The 19,499-nt window shown below is 41.1% G+C and overlaps 1 protein-coding gene across 1 annotated transcript in view; it reads left to right on the forward strand.

Moving 5' to 3' along the window:
- tln2b (talin 2b) overlaps nucleotides 1-19,499 on the forward strand; it is a 152,366-nt gene that overhangs the window by 76,232 nt on the left and 56,635 nt on the right. Inside the window, exons 10-17 of the mRNA XM_047391363.1 lie at nucleotides 2,822-2,977; nucleotides 8,313-8,414; nucleotides 8,524-8,600; nucleotides 14,730-14,913; nucleotides 15,082-15,195; nucleotides 15,480-15,588; nucleotides 16,124-16,332; nucleotides 16,577-16,675. Of these exons, the coding sequence (XP_047247319.1) occupies nucleotides 2,822-2,977; nucleotides 8,313-8,414; nucleotides 8,524-8,600; nucleotides 14,730-14,913; nucleotides 15,082-15,195; nucleotides 15,480-15,588; nucleotides 16,124-16,332; nucleotides 16,577-16,675 (1,050 nt within the window). The remainder of the gene's footprint in view (nucleotides 1-2,821; nucleotides 2,978-8,312; nucleotides 8,415-8,523; nucleotides 8,601-14,729; nucleotides 14,914-15,081; nucleotides 15,196-15,479; nucleotides 15,589-16,123; nucleotides 16,333-16,576; nucleotides 16,676-19,499) is intronic.

The raw sequence follows: 19,499 nt of genomic DNA on the forward strand, positions 1-19,499 counted from the left end.
TTTCAAAATCCCTTATAGACAAAAATCTGAAAATTGTGACGTGTAAATGTATTTAGGCCCCATTACTCTGATACGCTCATATAAACTCAAGTGCAGCCATTTGCCTTCAGAAGTCACCTTTGTAGTTAAAATTGCGTCCACCTATGTGTAATTTAATCTCATTAGAAATTCAGCTGTTCTGTGAAGACCTTAAAGGTTTGATTGAGAACACTGGTGAACTGACAGCACCATAAAGACCAAGGAACACACCAGAAACCTCCAAGGATGAAGTTGTAGAGAAGTTAAGTTATAAACAAATATCTGTATTTGAACATCTCATGGAGCAATGTTCAATCAATCATCTGGAAATTAAAGAATATGGGACAACTGCAAACCTACCATGAACGTCCACCTAAACTGACAGACTGGGCAAGGAGCCCATTAATCAGAGAAACGGCCAAGTGACCCATGATAACTTGAGAGGAGCTGCAGAGATTTATATAGTTAGGGTGGAAAAATCTGTCTACAGGACAACTATTAATCATTCACTCCACAAATCTGGTACTAGTGGAAGAGTGGCAAGAACAAACCCATTGTTAAAGAAAGCCAACAGCATTCATATTTGCCGGTTGGGTTTAGGTAAAACCAAAATGTAACTTTTTTGACCTTTGGCATTTTTCTTAGAATGGACAGAGAAGCTAGTCAAAGATGGTAAGAAGATAGAATGAGCTAAACATAGAGCAATCCTGAAAGAAAACCTGTTCGAGGCAACCCTAAATGATAAAGCCAGAGCTATAAGGGAATGGTTTGGATCAAAGCATTTTCATGAGTTAGAATGGTTTAGTCAAAGTCCAGCCTAAATCCAATTCAGTCTGTGACAAGAAATAAAAACTGGTTTTCATAGACACTCTCTATTCAATATGACTAAGCTTAAGGTGTTTTACAAAGAACAGAAACATTTTCAATCACTAGATGTGCAACACTTTAAAGATATAATACATTTTCATATGTTGTGTACAAGATTTGAAAATTAGTTTCTTTCCACTTTACTAATTATCCATTACTTTGTGCTGGTCAATCATATTAAATCAAAATAAAACACAGGTTCTTGGTTGAATACTTTCGCAAGGTTTTGTTAATAGGTTTTTTGTTTTCCTTTTTTTTCTCTTTGTCTTTTCTTTCCATTTTTGTTATTGGGTTTTGCCATGCATTCTTTTTATGTTTTAGATGTTTATTTCTAATTAGCATGATAAATAACCTAGGTAAACATTCAGTTTAGAAAAAAGTAACAAGTAACTTTATCTTCAGAGGTTTATATTGCATTGTTTATATTATTAAATGAAATCCAGAATAAACATACACTGCAGCTAATAATGCCAGAATTTTCCTGTAATTGTAACTGACCAGGAAGAAGTATTACAGTAAACAGGCATGAAGTATAACTGTTGTAGCTACTGTCAGCTGTGATGATAAGTAGCTCTAAGTCACTGTGATAGCCTGTGTGTTCAAACAGGTATTGAAGCATGCTGGAAGCACCAAGAAGCCCCCTTATCACCTCATATGGAGGGCTTTTGAGTAAAAGCGTATGACAAAAGCTGTTCTACTCTGCTCCAGATTTACAGCGCAGAAGCTGAATGGAAGCAAATGATCAAGATGAAGTTGCATGAGCAAGCGTTGTAAAGGCACCCCTATTTGGCCACACATTTGTGAGATATAGGAGATAAAACAAGGAAGAGCATAGTTCTAATGGATGATAAATGAATTGTTGGACCTGATGGTTGAAGCTCACTGCCAGGTTCAAATAATTATTTTGTATGGTGTGGAAACCTGCAAGCACAAGGACTGCCTGTGTTCAGAGGGGAGAGGTAGTGATGGAGATTCCAAGACTCTGCTAAATAATTTACTCCCGCTGCACTCAGCTGTTGATGTTTGCAAAAGGAAAAGCGCAAACCTGGCATTGTTGGAGTGTTTTTCTAGAACCCACCATTTCTTATCTGCGAGTCTTTAATCACTGCAGGTTTTTTAATCCCAAAAGCTTTGTATTGCTGTAAACACACAAAGAGGAAAAAAAATTACAGTTCATTAAAGTAATTGCATTCATCCAGTGATGTGTTTTAAATATAGGTATGCTGCAGTCATGTGTGCTGGTGTGTATGCTGTAATGCCTCAATTGCATTTTCTTGCTCAAGCATGGTAATTTAAATGACACAATAAATCATCTTTCCACCTAAAATTAGATAGGAACTGTTTGAAAGCAGCCTTGAAAATTATGACGTTTAAATAATGGAACCTGAAACAATCAAGGCTTGTACAAATAAAGAACGCTGGAATAATGTTATCTGCCCTTGAGTTCAAGGGCTCTCCAGATGTTCTGGGTTTGTGCTATTGTCTAAAGTTTTGACCCTTTTGATAAAGAGAAGCATAAGTCCCTCTGTATTTATTTATAGAAATGTGACCTTCCCACACTGCTAGTTTCATCCTCTCCACCCCTGAAGGGCAGCCAAGGTAACGCTCAGAAGTGAGCTGCAATTTATTATCAGTGGGCAGCGGAGCTGGTGGAGACTCCATGCAGCTGTGCTGACAGTGACTTAAACCTTTGGAGACCTCTGTTCAATAAAGCAGCAGTTAAACAAGCCAGAGCCGTTCCCGTTACTTCGCAATTCCACCGCATCCCCAGCCCCCACCCCCGTTTGAGGATTAGAATCACAGAGTCAACATCTGTATTACAGCAACAGTAGCTGAATGGCACCAATGTTTTGCATTTTTACCTTGCATAGATCATCTGTGTAGGTGTGTAGCACTGACTTATTTTTTTTTATGTCTAATGTTTCCTTTCTGACAGGAAAAGATGAAGGGTAAAAATAAGCTGGTCCCAAGGCTGCTGGGGATAACCAAAGAGTCGGTAATGCGAGTGGATGAGAAGACGAAGGATGTGGTTCAGGAATGGCCTCTGACAACTGTCAAGAGATGGGCAGCCTCCCCTAAGAGTTTCACCTTGGTACAGTGGGACTAACTGAAAATCCTCAGTGCTATTTTTAGACTGCTCTGGATCTTATACAGCAAGGGAAATAAGTAGTGAACACTTCAATGTTTTTCTTTGTAAATATATTGCCAGTTAGCCTACTGCCATGAAATTCACACATATGTCAGTAACCCAAATAACCCATGCGACCAAAAAAAAATTAACATTATAATAAATTATGTGAAATAAAGTAAAAATATACAGGAAATAAGTACTGAACATATGAAAAATTTACAGAAAACTAAGCAACCATCAGAAATCGGTGTAACCCTGCGTCATTTCAGTGCAAATTAATATAATCTGATTTAGTCCTAATTCATGGCCCATGAAAAGGTTTCTCATTACCAAGGTATTGCAGAATGTTGGGTGTAGCATTAGGAACGCTCAGAAATCGGACCTCTTTGCTGCCAAATCACAGTCTGACCAAGACTGTTGAAAAAGTCTTCATTATGATCAGATAGCGCTGAAATAATATTATACCTTGCAGATTATGATCCTGCAATTCTTAAAAGGGACATATCATGCCCCCTTCAATTCTTCCTTTTCACACTTAAATCATTCAGTTGTGGTCTACATAAAGTGGAACTGCAATGCTTTGGTCTGAACGTCTTGTTATTGTAGCTCCACAGGCCTCTCTTTTACCCCTGTTCTGAGGTGTGTCTGAGAGCAACTTATTTCATGCCGCCTCTTTAAATGCCACAGTCACTTCACACGCTGCTCCCTCCAGGTCACAGAGCGTTCCACTCCACACAGTTCTGCCATTTTTGTAGTTTAAAACCAGAGATATAATGCAGCGCAAACAAAAGAAAAACAGCAAAAATATTGCAAAACTTTTATGTAATAATACTATTCAAAACATGCAGTACGGTTCTGTCCTCAAGGAGCTAATAGCAGCGCACAGCGCTAACATAAGCAGAAGGCACAATGCCACTGCTATCAAAACAATGGTCAGGACACAATAAATTCATGTTTAAAATAAAGTTTGTTGACATTTTTGTGTTATTTGCAGCTCACTGCTTTGCTGTGTCCGTCGTTTCCATAGACAGAAGGAACTGACCCCTTAATCAGATGAAGTCTTTCGACAAATCCTTCTTCATACTGGTGGAGGTTGCTAAAGAACTAGTCCTTGAAGTGCTTCGTGCGTTTGAAGGATGTGGGTACATTTTTACATGAAAGATAAAATTTAACCAGGCACTTTGAAGAGGTTCTGATTCTGGGGAACGGTTTTATGGATTGTGTGGAATAATAAACCCAACAACCAAACATTGAGACTTACCCACTTGCAGCTTCAGCATATTTAAACTTGGACCAGAAAATTGCAGCGAGAAATATGGCGGATAAACATAATTGGTTGCCAAAATTCTATGATCTTGTTTAGTTGTTCCGCAGCAAATACTGTGGCGTAACAGTTTAAAAAAACCTAATAGAGAGCAAGGAAAACTGAATGGCTTTAAAACAGCATTCCTGAAGACTCCAAGACACAACAAAATGTATTTAAGTGCTTCAACACCCACGTGGGAAACGACAGTGACACCTGGAGAGGCGTGATTGGGAGGAATGGCCTCCCCGATCTGAATCCAAGCGGTGTTTTGTTATTGGACTTCTGTGCTAGTGACGGATTGTCCATAATGAACACCATGTTCAAACATAAGGGTGTCCATCAGTGCACTTGGTACCAGGATACCCTAAGAAGGAGGTCAAGGATCGACTTTGTTGTCGTATCATCAGACCTTCGGCCGCATGTTTTGGACACTCGGGTGAAGAGAGGGGCTGAGCTGTCCACTGATCACCACCTGGTGGTGAGTTGGATCCGCTGGAGGAGGAGAAAGCCGGACAGACATGGCAGGCCCAAGCGCATAGTGAGGGTCTGCTGGGAGCGTCTGGCGGACCCCTTGGCCAGGACATGCTGGAGGGACTATGTCTCTCAGGGCGGATCTCATCCAACCCCGAAACCTTGCCACCGCGGAGCTTTTTAACCACCTCGGTGACTTCAGCCTGGGTGATGAAAGAGTCCAGCCCCGAGTACCCAGCCTCTAAGTACCTCAACTCTTTGGATGTTGTGGGGCTGTCATGGTTGACACGCCTCTTCAACATTGCGTGGCGGACGGGGACAGTGCCTTTGGATTGGCAGACTGGGGTGGTGGTCCCCCTACATAAGAAGGGTGACCGGAGGGTGTGTTCCAACTACAGGGGGATCACACTCCTCAGCCTCCCTGGTAAGGCCTACGCCAGGGTATTGGAGAGGAGAGTCCGGCCGATAGTCGAACCCCGGCTTCAGGAGGAGCAGTGTGGTTTTCGTCCTGGCAGTGGGACACTGGACCAGCTCTATACCCTCTACAGGGTACACGAGGGTTCATGGGAGTTTGCCCAACCGGTCCACATGTGTTTTGTGGACCTGGAGAAAGCATTCGACTGTGTCCCTCGTGATGCCCTGTGGGGGGTGCTCCGGGAGTATGGAATCGGTGGCTCTTTACTAGGGGTCATCCGGTCTCTGTACAAGCGGAGCAGGAGTTTGGTTCGCATTGCCGGCACTAAGTCGGACCTGTTCCCGGTGCATGTTGGACTCCGGCAGGGCTGCCCTTTGTCACCGGTCCTGTTCATAACTTTTATGGACAGGATTTCTAGGCGCAGCCAAGGGCCGGAGGGGGTCTGGTTTGGGGACCAGAGGATTTCGTCTCTTCTTTTTGCAGATGACGTGGTCCTGCTGGCCCCATCTAGCCAAGACCTACAGCATGCGCTGTGGCGGTTTGCAGCCGAGTGTGAAGCGGCTGGGATGAAGATCAGCTCCTCCAAGTCCGAGGCCATGGTTCTCGACCGGAAAATGGTGGCTTGTCCTCTTCAGGTTGGAGGGGAGTTCCTGCCTCACGTGGAGGAGTTTAAGTATCTCGGGGTCTTGTTCACGAGTGAGGGAAGAATGGAGCGGGAGATCGACAGACGGATCGGTGCGGCTGCCACAGTAATGGGGGCGCTGTGCTGGTCCGTTGTGGTGAAGAGAGAGCTGAGCCAAAAAGCGAAGCTCTCGATTTACCGGTCGGTCTACGTTCCTACCCTCACCTATGGCCATGAACTTTGGGTCATGACCGAAAGAACAAGATCCCGGATACAAGCGGCTGAAATGAGCTTCCTCCGTAGGGTGGCCGGGTACTCCCTTAGAGATAGGGTGAGGAGCTCGGCCATCCGGGAAGGGCTCGGAGTAGAGCCGCTGCTCCTCCACATCCAGAGGAGCCAGTTGAGGTGGCTCGGGCATCCATACCGGATGCTTCCAGGACGCCTTCCTCGGGAGGTGTTCCAGGCATGTCCCACCGGGAGGAGGCCCAAGGGACGTCCCAGGACACGCTGGACGGACTATGTCTCTCGGCTGGCCTAGGAACGCCTTGGGCTCCCCCCGGAGGAGCTGGAAGAGGTGTCTGGGGAGAGGGACGTCTGGGCGTCTCTGCTGAGTCTGCTGCCCCCGCGACCAGGTCCCAGATAAAGCGGAAGAGTACAAGTACAAAATTTCAATTGATTGCTCAATATTGTGATTTTTATAATATATTCCTTTTATGCCTTTAAATGAAGTATGCAATTATGGCTTATTTGTAAAATAATTACTCAATTTATGAGACTTATTAGAAGAATATGGTTGATTTAACTGATTTTTGATGCATAAATATAATTAAGTAGTCTTTGACATTTAATGCTCAACCATTTATGCCCCGTTATCCATTTTCTTCATGAGTAAAAGCAAAGAGATCTTTCAAGGTTGTTTCAACCTTGTTACTGCACAAAATACTTCTGATTGCTCCAGGGAGCATGGCAAGAGGCTACTACTAAGATTTCATGAAGAAAAGAGTCAAAAGAAGAATTAATAGTTTTCCAAGGGCCATCAGCTTCTGAAAGACCTGGATTTATCAGGTACAGTTTTTTTTTTAAATAAAAGCAATCAGTTTGGCTCTCAGTCGCAATGGTTTCCTTGCCCACTAATTGCACAACATTTTACTGCCAAGGAAAAGCTTGCTGAAGTTTGTTCGAAGTGTTAAAGACCATTTGGGCAACTCACACTGGGAGAATATATTCTAGTTAACAGAAACTAAAATATAAGTCATTGGATTTCATTGCAACACCACTTTTGGAAGATAAATGGAACTGCACATCCCCCACAAAACAGTATACCAATAGTGAAGTTTGGAAGTGAGAATCTCATGGTCAGGGGGGCAGTTTTTCAAGATGTGGTACAGACAGACTGATTGTTATTAAAGGAAGGCTGGATGGAGAAAGATACCAAGATATTCTTTATTAGAATCTTAAAATTAAATGATTATTCAAATTCAGTCACTGAACTTGAATGCAATTGAAAAACAACGTAAAGATCTGAAGATCAGAGTTCGTAAAAAGAGCCACCAGAACCTTCAAGATTTGAAGACAGTTTGTGTGGAAAAATGGGTCAAAAATCACACCTGAGCAATGCATGGGACCAGTTTCTTTATACAGGAGACTAACTGAAGCTGTCATTACCAACAAAAGGGTTTTTGTTTTTATTGAATAAATTTCATTAGGTGTGTTTAACACAGATTCCCTGTATAAATCCATTTTATTGCACATTTATAAGTTAATTTGTTATGATCTCTTTGCATTTGTGAAATCATTGAGTGGTTACCGACATCTGGAGTAAATTTCATATTAACACCTCCAATAGAAATACATTTACTTTATTATTCAAATATTCAATACTCATTCTCTCTGTTTAATGCACAGAGATAGTGTGATTGCATTATTTCTTAACACACACCGTCCAGTGAAATTATTAAGTCTTCATGCTGCGATATTGAATATTTTAACCATGCTAGCCAGCTATTATCCTTGCGTTAACAATGGAGTCAGGGAGGAGAATGAGCTGAATTTAGATGTATTATTTATCTGATAGCTGTTTTTCTTCCACTGCTGGAACGGGTTATTTCATTTCAAGATTAATAGAAAATGCTAATTCAAAAAAAGAACTCCTAAGGTATATTTGTCAGCATTCATTTAAAATAAAAATACTCGCTCTTGTGTTTCTACAGAATGCTTTGAAGTTAGAACTTCTCAGATTTACTACATCTCACATGAAACTCTTTGGAGAAATAGGATGCTCTACAGAAGTCTTTTTCCTTGAGAGCGAGAAATGATGAAAGTACTGCCAAATATATTCCGACCCTCACCCTCAGTGATTCATTTTTTCATCTTAAGCACATATTGCCACACTCCCTCCCTGTTGTTGAAGCTAAATGTTCTTACATCTAGCCAGATGACTGTACACTGTAGCATAAACACACAGTTTTTCTTGTTTTAAAAGGATTTTGGAGAATATCAGGAAAGTTACTACTCTGTCCAGACAACAGAAGGGGAACAGATATCCCAGCTTATTGCAGGATACATCGACATCATTCTTAAAAAGGTTCGTGCATAAAAATTTAAAACAAGCCTTATTTAAACTAGTGCAATATATTGTGCGTTCAAGACTATCCAGATAATCAGCAGTGTTTGCTAATGTCCTCCCAATGCAGAAGCAGAGTAAGGACCGATTTGGCCTCGAGGGAGACGAGGAATCCACAATGCTGGAGGAATCTGTTTCCCCTAAGAAGTGAGTAGTGTTTACATACTATTCTCTGTAGTAAAGTGCTGACCGTGCTAATTTATGAACACAGTGTGGTTAGTAATAACCAAAACAAGCTGAACAACTGTCTTATCATACATTTATCCATGTATGACTGCTTTAAGTCTTTTTTATTACTGTAGAAAACTATGCTGTTTACAATATTTTTCCATTAACATTGATTTATAAAGATCATCTCAACTTGTTGTTTTACAACCTTAAGTGTGATCCTAACCATAGTTGGGGGCCATTAAAATAAAAGGATGTTTTATTCAGTATTCAATAGGTTCTGTCTCATCTCATTTTACATTGAGAGTTCATACACAGTCTAAAAAGTATGGTCTAGCTATTTTCCAGGTCTGGGTAAGCATTTAAAACAATGGAAAATGCTGTTTATTTCAAAATTATTATTTCACGACTTTATTACCTATCCCATTGTCAGAAACATGTATTCATTCATCCACCCTTCTATCCATCCATCCCTTTATGCATCCGTTGTTCCATCCATCTTTGTGTCTATCGTCCAACCATCCCATCCATCCATCCTCTTCTTTACTCCAGTGTGTATTTTTTGTAGGCTCCATTTTTAACAACTAACAAATAAAAATAGCTGCCATAGATTCTTGGTGAACGTTTGTATTTTCACTTTCAAATTTAAAAGAAATAGCAAAAACAGAGTTGAGAATGGTGGAAGTTTGAGTTTGGAAAAGTGTGGACCTTTTAATATGAAACATGCAAGTTAAGCTGCTGGCTGAGCCTCCATCAATGCTGGAGTGTTGATTAACAAAGCATCACAGTAGTTTACATTTCTGGTAGTTGTAAATTATCATACCTCCTTATTTCTATACAAGCTCAGCTCTTCTCCTGTCCTTTTCACCTGTTTTCTCATTATTTAGTCTATTCCACCTGATATGGGAGCAGATCTTCATGTTCCTATAAGATTATTTTGTGTTCCTAGCTCCATTTTTAAACAACGTTACTATTTTTTAAGTAATGGATGCCTAAAAGAGGATACACCTGAACCAGCATACATCTTGTTCATATCTATACTGTGGGAAGGCCCATCTCCACATATCTCCCCACAGTCCTCTCTCCTCCCATCTGTAGGCACAGAAGCATAAACAATGAAGACATCCATGCTTGGTAAGATTGATTTTGGGGTCACAGTCACAAGGATGGTGCAGAGAGAAGGCAGGAAAAACAATCCTGGAATTGGAAGGCAATACATCTCTACATGACAATTTAATCTATGGGATCCAGCAGGACTGGAGTGTGAATAGGAAGTGGAGTTTAAAAATGTATTATCGGTGAAAATTCACAGAGCTCCTGTTGAAACTACTCTCTGATAAAATGTGCTATCATATACCCTTGTGCATGGGCCAACTGATTCCTGTTGAGGTTTCCTTTGCAAAAGCATAATTGATGCATTTCAAAACAAGCTGTAATTAACCAATGGAGTCGGGAACATCTGCTGAGTTGGACATGAAAAGCCAGTTTTGTGCACAGTGTTCTCTCTGTCAAGGCCTGCTCACTGGGAGAATGATTGTTGGTGTGTGACCATTGTTGTACACTAATTATCATTTTATAATGTTTTCTTGTCTAAATTAATCTCAGTGATGTTATAAACATTAGCATATTCATTGGACTGCGGTTTATGAGCACCAGTGACTGTAGTAGTATTTATTTCCCTCTTTCTTTTTTACATTACTCTGTCTCTGTGTTGTCTATTCCTCCTCAACATGCTCTTGGAAATGTAAATACGAATGGGCCGGGACCGAGACGGGGGGGTGTTCTTTGGAACAGCATCACAGCCTCAGCTTCTCTCCTATTGGGAGGTCAAGGCTCTAGAACACAGGTGTCAAACTCCAGTCCTCGAGGGCCAGTGTCCTGCAACCTTTAGATGTTCCCCTGCTTCAACACACCTGAATCTAATAATTAGGTCATTAGCTGGATTCTGGAGAACTTGACTGCATACTGAGGAGGTAATTCGGCCATAGATTCAGGTGTGTTGGACCAGGGAAACATCTACAGGTCCTTCTCAAAATATTAGCATATTGTGATAAAGTTCATTATTTTCCATAATGTCATGATGAAAATTTAACATTCATATATTTTAGATTCATTGCACACTAACTGAAATATTTCAGGTCTTTTATTGTCTTAATACGGATGATTGTGGCATACAGCTCATGAAAACCCAAAATTCCTATCTCACAAAATTAGCATATCATTAAAAGGGTCTCTAAACGAGCTATGAACCTAATCATCTGAATCAACGAGTTAACTCTAAACACCTGCAAAAGATTCCTGAGGCCTTTAAAACTCCCAGCCTGGTTCATCACTCAAAACCCCAATCATGGGTAAGACTGCCGACCTGACTGCTGTCCAGAAGGCCACTATTGACACCCTCAAGCAAGAGGGTAAGACACAGAAAGAAATTTCTGAACGAATAGGCTGTTCCCAGAGTGCTGTATCAAGGCACCTCAATGGGAAGTCTGTGGGAAGAAAAAAGTGTGGCAGAAAACGCTGCACAACGAGAAGAGGTGATCGGACCCTGAGGAAGATTGTGGAGAAGGGCCGATTCCAGACCTTGGGGGACCTGCGGAAGCAGTGGACTGAGTCTGGAGTAGAAACATCCAGAGCCACCGTGCACAGGCGTGTGCAGGAAATGGGCTACAGGTGCCGCATTCCCCAGACCTGGGCTACAGAGAAGCAGCACTGGACTGTTGCTCAGTGGTCCAAAGTACTTTTTTCGGATGAAAGCAAATTCTGCATGTCATTCGGAAATCAAGGTGCCAGAGTCTGGAGGAAGACTGGGGAGAAGGAAATGCCAAAATGCCAGAAGTCCAGTGTCAAGTACCCACAGTCAGTGATGGTCTGGGGTGCCGTGTCAGCTGCTGGTGTTGGTCCACTGTGTTTTATCAAGGGCAGGGTCAATGCAGCTAGCTATCAGGAGATTTTGGAGCACTTCATGCTTCCATCTGCTGAAAAGCTTTATGGAGATGAAGATTTCATTTTTCAGCACGACCTGGCACCTGCTCACAGTGCCAAAACCACTGGTAAATGGTTTACTGACCATGGTATCACTGTGCTCAATTGGCCTGCCAACTCTCCTGACCTGAACCCCATAGAGAATCTGTGGGATATTGTGAAGAGAACGTTGAGAGACTCAAGACCCAACACTCTGGATGAGCTAAAGGCCACTATCGAAGCATCCTGGGCCTCCATAAGACCTCAGCAGTGCCACAGGCTGATTGCCTCCATGCCACGCCGCATTGAAGCAGTCATTTCTGCCAAAGGATTCCCGACCAAGTATTGAGTGCATAACTGTACATGATTATTTGAAGGCTGACGTTTTTTGTATTAAAAACACTTTTCTTTTATTGGTCGGATGAAATATGCTAATTTTGTGAGATAGGAATTTTGGGTTTTCATGAGCTGTATGCCACAATCATTCGTATTAAGACAATAAAAGACCTGAAATATTTCAGTTAGTGTGCAATGAATCTAAAATATATGAATGTTAAATTTTCATCATGACATTATGGAAAATAATGAACTTTATCACAATATGCTAATTTTTTGAGAAGGACCTGTAAAGGTTTGAGGACACCGGCCCTCGAGGACTGGAGTTTAACATCCCTGCTCTAGAAAGTAGCTGCTGAGCCTCATTATGGCTGCCTGGTTCTCAAAAAGAGCTAGCAGAAACAGCTAAATTAATTTCTGTCATGTTGCAAAAGAAATCAGGAGCATTGTGGATTTGGTGGTAGTTAGCGCTGTTAGTCGGGATAGTTTACTGTATCTTGTTGACTATAACAGAGAATACTTCAGTTTGCCGAAGTACTAAAAGGAAGTCACGTTTATGGACCCGCTTTTAAAATAAAGGCATGACTTAATGACAGTTTTCACAATCTAACCAGAGGAAACATATTTTAGGAACTTCAATGTAAAATTTGTGTCTTTAAACATTTACAATGATACTTTTGAAAAATATGAAGATATATATTTTTCAAAATTAATGACTGGTAAATATGGCTAAATATTATTCAACATAAATGTCCTATTTTAAAAACCATATATATAAGCTTAAAAGATAACTGACTGCCAGAGACCAATTCCTGTTAAGGTTAGGAGTTGACCATCTATGTCACTAAAAGTATACATATCTGCTGTTAAAATCTGAAGCCGTATTTCTCAGCATACACGTAATATTTTGTCGAGAGGTGTAGGATCTGTAGGATACTCAGATTTCCAAACATGAGTTCCAATTGCACTTTGAAATATAGTATATAGATTCCTTGTTGGTCCAATGATCCTCTCTACGTGTAGGCCTAGTCTGACTGATGCAAGCCCTATTTTGACCTTTGTCTTCACAGGGGGCCAGGGCTTTAATCTTTGAAAAATTGTATTAATAACCTTCATGAGGCTTTAATTTAGGAATCCCATGTGAAATATAAATAAAAACATAGAAACACTTATATAAACTGAGCTGTTAATCAGGACAGAAATCATCCTTGTCATAGATAGATAGATAGATAGATAGATAGATAGATAGATAGATAGATAGATAGATAGATAGATAGATAGATAGATAGATAGATAGATAGATAGATAGATAGATAGATAGATAGATAGATAGATAGATAGATAGATAGATAGATAGATAGATAGATAGATAGATAGATAGATAGATAGATAGATAGATAGATAGATAGATAGATAGATAGATAGATAGATAGATAGATAGATAGTCAATAATTGTGAAGTGAAAGGAAAATGACAGATGTGGTAATGTGTTTTAATTCACTTTATTGTAATACCCCTTTCATCCAGTGCAACCTATTGCATTTATATGTCATCTGTCATGTGAGGGCTTGTTAGAATACAGTGTAACTCATTAAACCGCTCAGGGAAACATTTTGGATCCTTTTGAAGCACCTGTCAATCCATTATCTGAAATGTAGTGTGGCAAACCTGTAAAACTAGTGGCCGTCCACCTAAACTGACAGACCAACTAAGGAAAGTCATAATCAAAGAATCAGCCAAAAATACCATGGTTACTCTAAAGGAACTACAGAGATCCACAGCTTAGATGGGAGAATCACCAACTATAGGTCTTCCACTCCACTAACCTGACCTTTAGGAGAGTGTGGCAAATCAAAAGTCTTTGTTAAGATAATGTCCAATTTGCAGTTTGCCACAAGCCATGTAAAAGACACAACAAGTGTGTGGAAGAAGGTGATCAACATAAAAATTTGTAAAACATCATGTGTGAAGGAAAATTAACATTACCCTGTAAACACCAACCATACCTTGATGGTGGTGGAAGCAGCATCACGCTGCCAGGCTGTTCTTCGTCTCTTTTCTTTCTCTTCAGAAATATGCAGTACTTTGTGGTGGTCTATAGTCAAGACTTAGCTTGTTGAGCTAAAATTGTCATGACATGGTGAAGAGCAGGACCCAAATACAGGGAGGAGGCAGACAGATGAAAATAAACAATTTTACTTAAAAAAAAAAAAAAAAAGGAAATTCAAAAACTTAGTCTAGGGGAAATCCAAAATAATAACTCATGAGGGGACCACAAAGAAACAGGCAATAACAGGATGATCTGAGAGATAGATAAGCTGGAGAGTTGATTACTGAACAAGGAGCAGGTGGTTAATTAAAAACAGGGTGCAGCTGTGAGGGAAGACAAATAACTGAAGTTTAACTGAGGAAATGGGAGAAATTACTTTCCAAAAGCTAATTGCCAACTACCAGTAAACCAAAGAAAAAGAAGAAGGAGAAATGACTGAGGGAACACAAAGGGAATCAGGGAGCAGAATATAAAGACATGAAATGCTGGAGTACAGAACAAAAGAACAAGGAATCTTAAAACTAAGAAACAAACTGAATATGAAAAGCAAAGGTTGGCAAATCCCAATATAAAGCAAAACTCAAAATCAAAACTTATTACATAAGTAGCTAGGATCAAAGATTAATTAAAAAACACCAACCATGGATAACTGCTAGCTTTCTTTCCACGAATAACATCTGCCTATAGGTTGATCTTGTATGTGACATTTATATCCGGTAAATTTCTATCACTAACTTTTTTTTTTCTATATGTTTCTATAGATCCACAATTTTGCAACAGCAGTATAATAGGGTTGGCCGTGTAGAGCATGGGTCAGTGGCCCTTCCTGGTATTATAAGGTCTGGCTCTATCGGTGGCCCTGATAACTACAGTGTGGGTACAATGCCTTTTGCCCAGCAGCAAATTACCACAGGACAGATGCACAGAGGACACATGCCTCCACTAGTGAGTATAATAACGCACATCTACATGTTTGTCCTGAATAAACAAAACATAATTTCTAAAATGCAAACAAGGTTCCAGGTTTGTTGCCTTTAAGCTGTTTAGGCTACTGGTTCAACAACTCTTTACAAGTATGTTTCATGTGCATGTTGTGTGTCTGCCTATCATCAGAGTCTAGCCCAGCAGGCCTTAATGGGAACCATTAACAGCAGCATGAAGGCTGTGCAGCAGACCCAGGCTGACCTGGGACAAGTAGATGATCTGCCTCCGCTGGGCCATGACTTGGTGAGTTATACCATATTAATTTCACAGTTTTGCAGAATATATTGGGATTGATGCATCATGTAAATACAGAGCTGACCATCATTTTTTTTACAATCACAGCTAACTCTTCTCGTGCTTTCTGCCAATTTTGTTTAAATGATGAGGTTGTAGGGTAGAGTATAAACATTCATGCTGTTTATAATCTTTTTTTTTTTTTTTTTGCTAGCCTTGGGCTTTAATCAATGTGATCAAGATAGCTCCTACTGTGATAAATATCTAAAGTTCTTATTTTACTTCTCCAATAGGCATCCAGGGTTTGGGTTCAGAATAAAGTGGATGAATCAAAACACGAAATCCATTCTCAGGTGGATGCCATCACTGCTGGAACAGCTTCTGTGGTCAATCTCACAGCTGGTGAGTTTCCAGGAAAATACTAAATACTTTAAAGAAGCTGCTTTCAGTCATTTTTACTCACATTCTACCATTTAAACTTGATCTGGGCAAAAAATAAGAATTAATGGATGTTTTCTAAGCCAGTGTTGATCAGTGACTGCGTGATTTTTTTTTGGTTTTCTCTGTAGATATTCTGTTTCTCCTAATGAATAAATCTTAAAACCACTGCTCTAAAGTTCATCTGTCCCATCTGCTCCGTGTTGTTTGGTATATGCTAGTTTCAATCTAACCTTGCCATCTGTTAGGTTTCACCCAACATCCCCTCCCTATCTAATTCAAAGCTTTTCTTTTAGCAGCCACATGCTTCATCAATGTTCTTATCTCCATTGAGCCATTTCAAACAGGCTGTAATGATGACACTGATATGTGTATTAAAGTGAATGACACACGAGCTGCCCCATGGCGTAGCTGAATCAATGCTCCAGCAGTAAATTAAGATGCACAGCAGAGATGCAGGATGGTTTAGGCTGCTATGATGGCCCTCTCTCTGCTGCAGGTGAACCCACAGAAACTGACTACACAGCCGTGGGCTGTGCCATCACCACCATCTCCTCAAACCTCACAGAAATGTCTAAGGGTGTCAAGCTGCTCGCAGCATTAATGGATGATGAGGCAGGAGGTGGACATAAGCTCATGGGTGCTGCCAGGATGCTGGCAGGAGCCGTGTCAGATTTGCTCAGGTCCGTGGAGCCTGTGGCTGGCGAGGTGAGGCACCCAGCGATTTCTGTGCTGGTTTGAGAATCCCATTCTCAACTGCAATCCCCAGAACTCACAGAAACACAAAATGCTGAACTGCATGCTAATTTTACCAATGCCCCCACGAAGATAAACTACAAAAGCGTTTTTGCCAGGGAAGGATGTTTGATCCTGTTTTAGATCATGCTGGACTGTTTTCTGTGGGAACTGGCCAGCCATGTGTAATGAATGTGCTGATGTCACCCTCGTGCAGCCGAGACAGACTGTGCTGACTGCAGCAGGAAGCATTGGACAAGCCAGCGGGGACCTGCTCCGTCACATGGGGGAGGGCGAGACTGATGAGAAGTTCCAGGTTGGATGCCTCCCACTCACTGTTTCTATGGCTGTGCTGGCCAAACAGGAAGACACACACTCCAATATTCCCAGGCCCCCTTTACATAAGAGTGTATTGACATGTTTAATTACCTCAAGCTTCTATAGAGCCAGGGTGCTGCTTTATGTATTGAACATAGAATTTAATGTACATGTAACACTCACATTAGTTTATATTACTTCTTACAAAAAACAAACAAATGATCATTCTTATATACCTCAAGTCAGTAATCTTCTGTTAATTAAGACTAGGCACTGTTTTCCTTTTTTCTTTTGGATATCCTTAATAATAGAGATGCACCAATCTGAATTTTGTGGCCGATTTCCAATATTTGTATGGCTTTGACCTTTTTCTAATTAATGCTTTATTGAAAAAAGAAACATGTACAAAGACCAAAAAAGCACTGTAAGCCTTAAATGCATATGGTGAAGATTGAATATTGAGTAAACTTGGGGTTTAATCACTTTTAGATCACATGACATGAATCGAAGATGCCACCCCATTTCTTCCACAACTGGAAATAGTACATTTAAGACAATATAGTGAAACACTGGACCAGCTCTATACCCTCTACAGGGTACTCGAGGGTTCATGGGAGTTTGCCCAACTGGTCTACATGTGTTTTGTGAACCTGCAGAAAGCATTTGACTGTGGGGGGTGCTCCAGGAGTATGGAGTCGGGGGCCCTTTATTAGGGGCCATCCGGTCTCTGTACAAGCGGAGCAGGAGTTTGGTTCGCATTGCCGGCACTAAGTCGGACCTGTTTCCGGTGCATGTTGGATTCCGGCAGGGCTGCCCTTTGTCACCGGTCCTGTTCATAACTTTTATGGACAGGATTTCTGGGCACAGCCAAGGGCCGGAGGGGGTCTGGTTTGGGGACCAGAGGATTTCATCTCTTCTTTTTACAGATGATGTGGTCCTGCTGGCCCCCTCTAACCAAGACCTACAGCATGCGCTGGGGCAGTTTGCAGCTGAGTGTGAAGCGGTTGGGATGAAGATCAGCTCCTCCAAGTCAGAGGTCATGGTTCTCCACCAGAAAAGTGTGGCTTGTCCTCTTCATGTTGGAGGGGAGTTCCTGCCTCAAGTGGAGGAGTTTAAGTATCTCGGGTTCTTGTTTACGAGTGAGGGAAGAATGGAGTGGGAGATCGACAGACGGATCGGTGCGGCTGCCACAGTAATGGGGGCACTGTGCCGGTCCGTTGTGGTGAAGAGAGAGCTGAGCCAAAAAGCGAAGCTCTCGATTTACCAGTCGGTCTATGTTCCTACCCTCACTTATGGCCATGAACTTTGGGTCATGACCGAAAGAACAAGATCCCGGATACAAGCGGCTGAAATGAGCTTCCTCCGTAGGGTAGCCGGGTACTCCCTTAGAGATAGGGTGAGGAGCTCGGCCATCCGGGAGGGGCTCGGAGTAGAGCCGCTGCTCCTCCACATTGAGAGGAGCCAGTTGAGGTGGCTCGGGCATCTATACCGGAAACCTCCTGGACGCCTTCCTCGGGAGGTGTTCCAGGCACGTCCCACCAGGAGGAGGCCCAGGCGATGGCCCAGGACACGCTGGAGGGACTATGTCTCTTGGCTGGCCTAGGAACGCCTTAGGCTCCCCCCGGAGGAGCTGGAGGAGATGTCTGGGTGTCTCTGCTGAGTCTGCTGCCCCCGAGACCCGGTCCTGGATAAGCAGAAGATGACGAGTATGAGTAGTGAAATTAAATAGAAATTATTGAAAATAACTCTATATTCAAAAAAACAAATGACAAAATACAATTATGGCTTTCAGATAGGGAATTTACCCTCAAGCCACAGGTCTACCTTTAAGGGTATGTTAGTTGGAAAACATTAGCACAATTCAACATGATTTTGAAGACATATATTCTTAAGTTTTATAATATAGCTGAAATTTGATCTAAGAAACTGAAGCTAGGCAGGGGTTCTAAAAATCTAGTTCAGTGTCAGCAGTGAATTGCCAACAATACAATTACGTTAGTTAATAGATTCATTCGGCTTTAATAGACAAACTGTACATATTGATAACGGGATTTAAGGGCAACAGATAATATTTTTGAGATTGCGGAATAATCATAAAGATACGATACCTGCCAATACTGATTTTAGCCGACTCCAGTTTCTCTTGAAGGACTATAACATAACAAGATACAAGAACAGTCGTACAGGCAAAATGTTTACTGAGAGAACATTTAAACTGTTAACAATTTATATTAGTGATTAGCGCAGCTACCATTAGTACAAAAGCAGTCCCCATGAGTATTCCCTGCACAATATAGATCCTTACGTCAAAAGGTTAGTTCAGATTTTTTTTATTGAATTCTGCAAAGTTATTATTGGTAATAAGTTACTTACCTGTAGTACAAAGATGTTATATTGTTATGAGCTTGTTAGAAACTATATAAGTCCTAAAAGGTGATGGAAGGCTAACTAACTGGTCCGATGTAAAGCGTCTGTTTTAGCTTACTTTAGCAATTCATCCCAACTCAAACTGACAGCCAACTCAGACAGAGTTCAGACTTGAATGTGATAAAGAGTCTGATGGGGGAGCTAAAAATTAGGGAAACAGTAAAGGCTTGGAGCTAATCAGCAAATATAAATCCAGTGGAAACATGCAACAATCTGGTCAGCAATTGTAAGAAGGGTTTGCCTGCTGTAACACCATTAAAGACTGTTTTAATGGTTATTGAGAAGGGTATTTCTAAAGTACCCTTTTATATTGAAATGTAAATAGAAATTTATTTTTATATTTATTTTTCCAATTAAGTGCTTTACTCATTTTGCATGGTTTTATTAAGACTGCT

Source organism: Girardinichthys multiradiatus, chromosome 2, assembly GCF_021462225.1.
Source record: "Girardinichthys multiradiatus isolate DD_20200921_A chromosome 2, DD_fGirMul_XY1, whole genome shotgun sequence".
In the NCBI taxonomy this organism is placed as follows: domain Eukaryota; kingdom Metazoa; phylum Chordata; class Actinopteri; order Cyprinodontiformes; family Goodeidae; genus Girardinichthys; species Girardinichthys multiradiatus.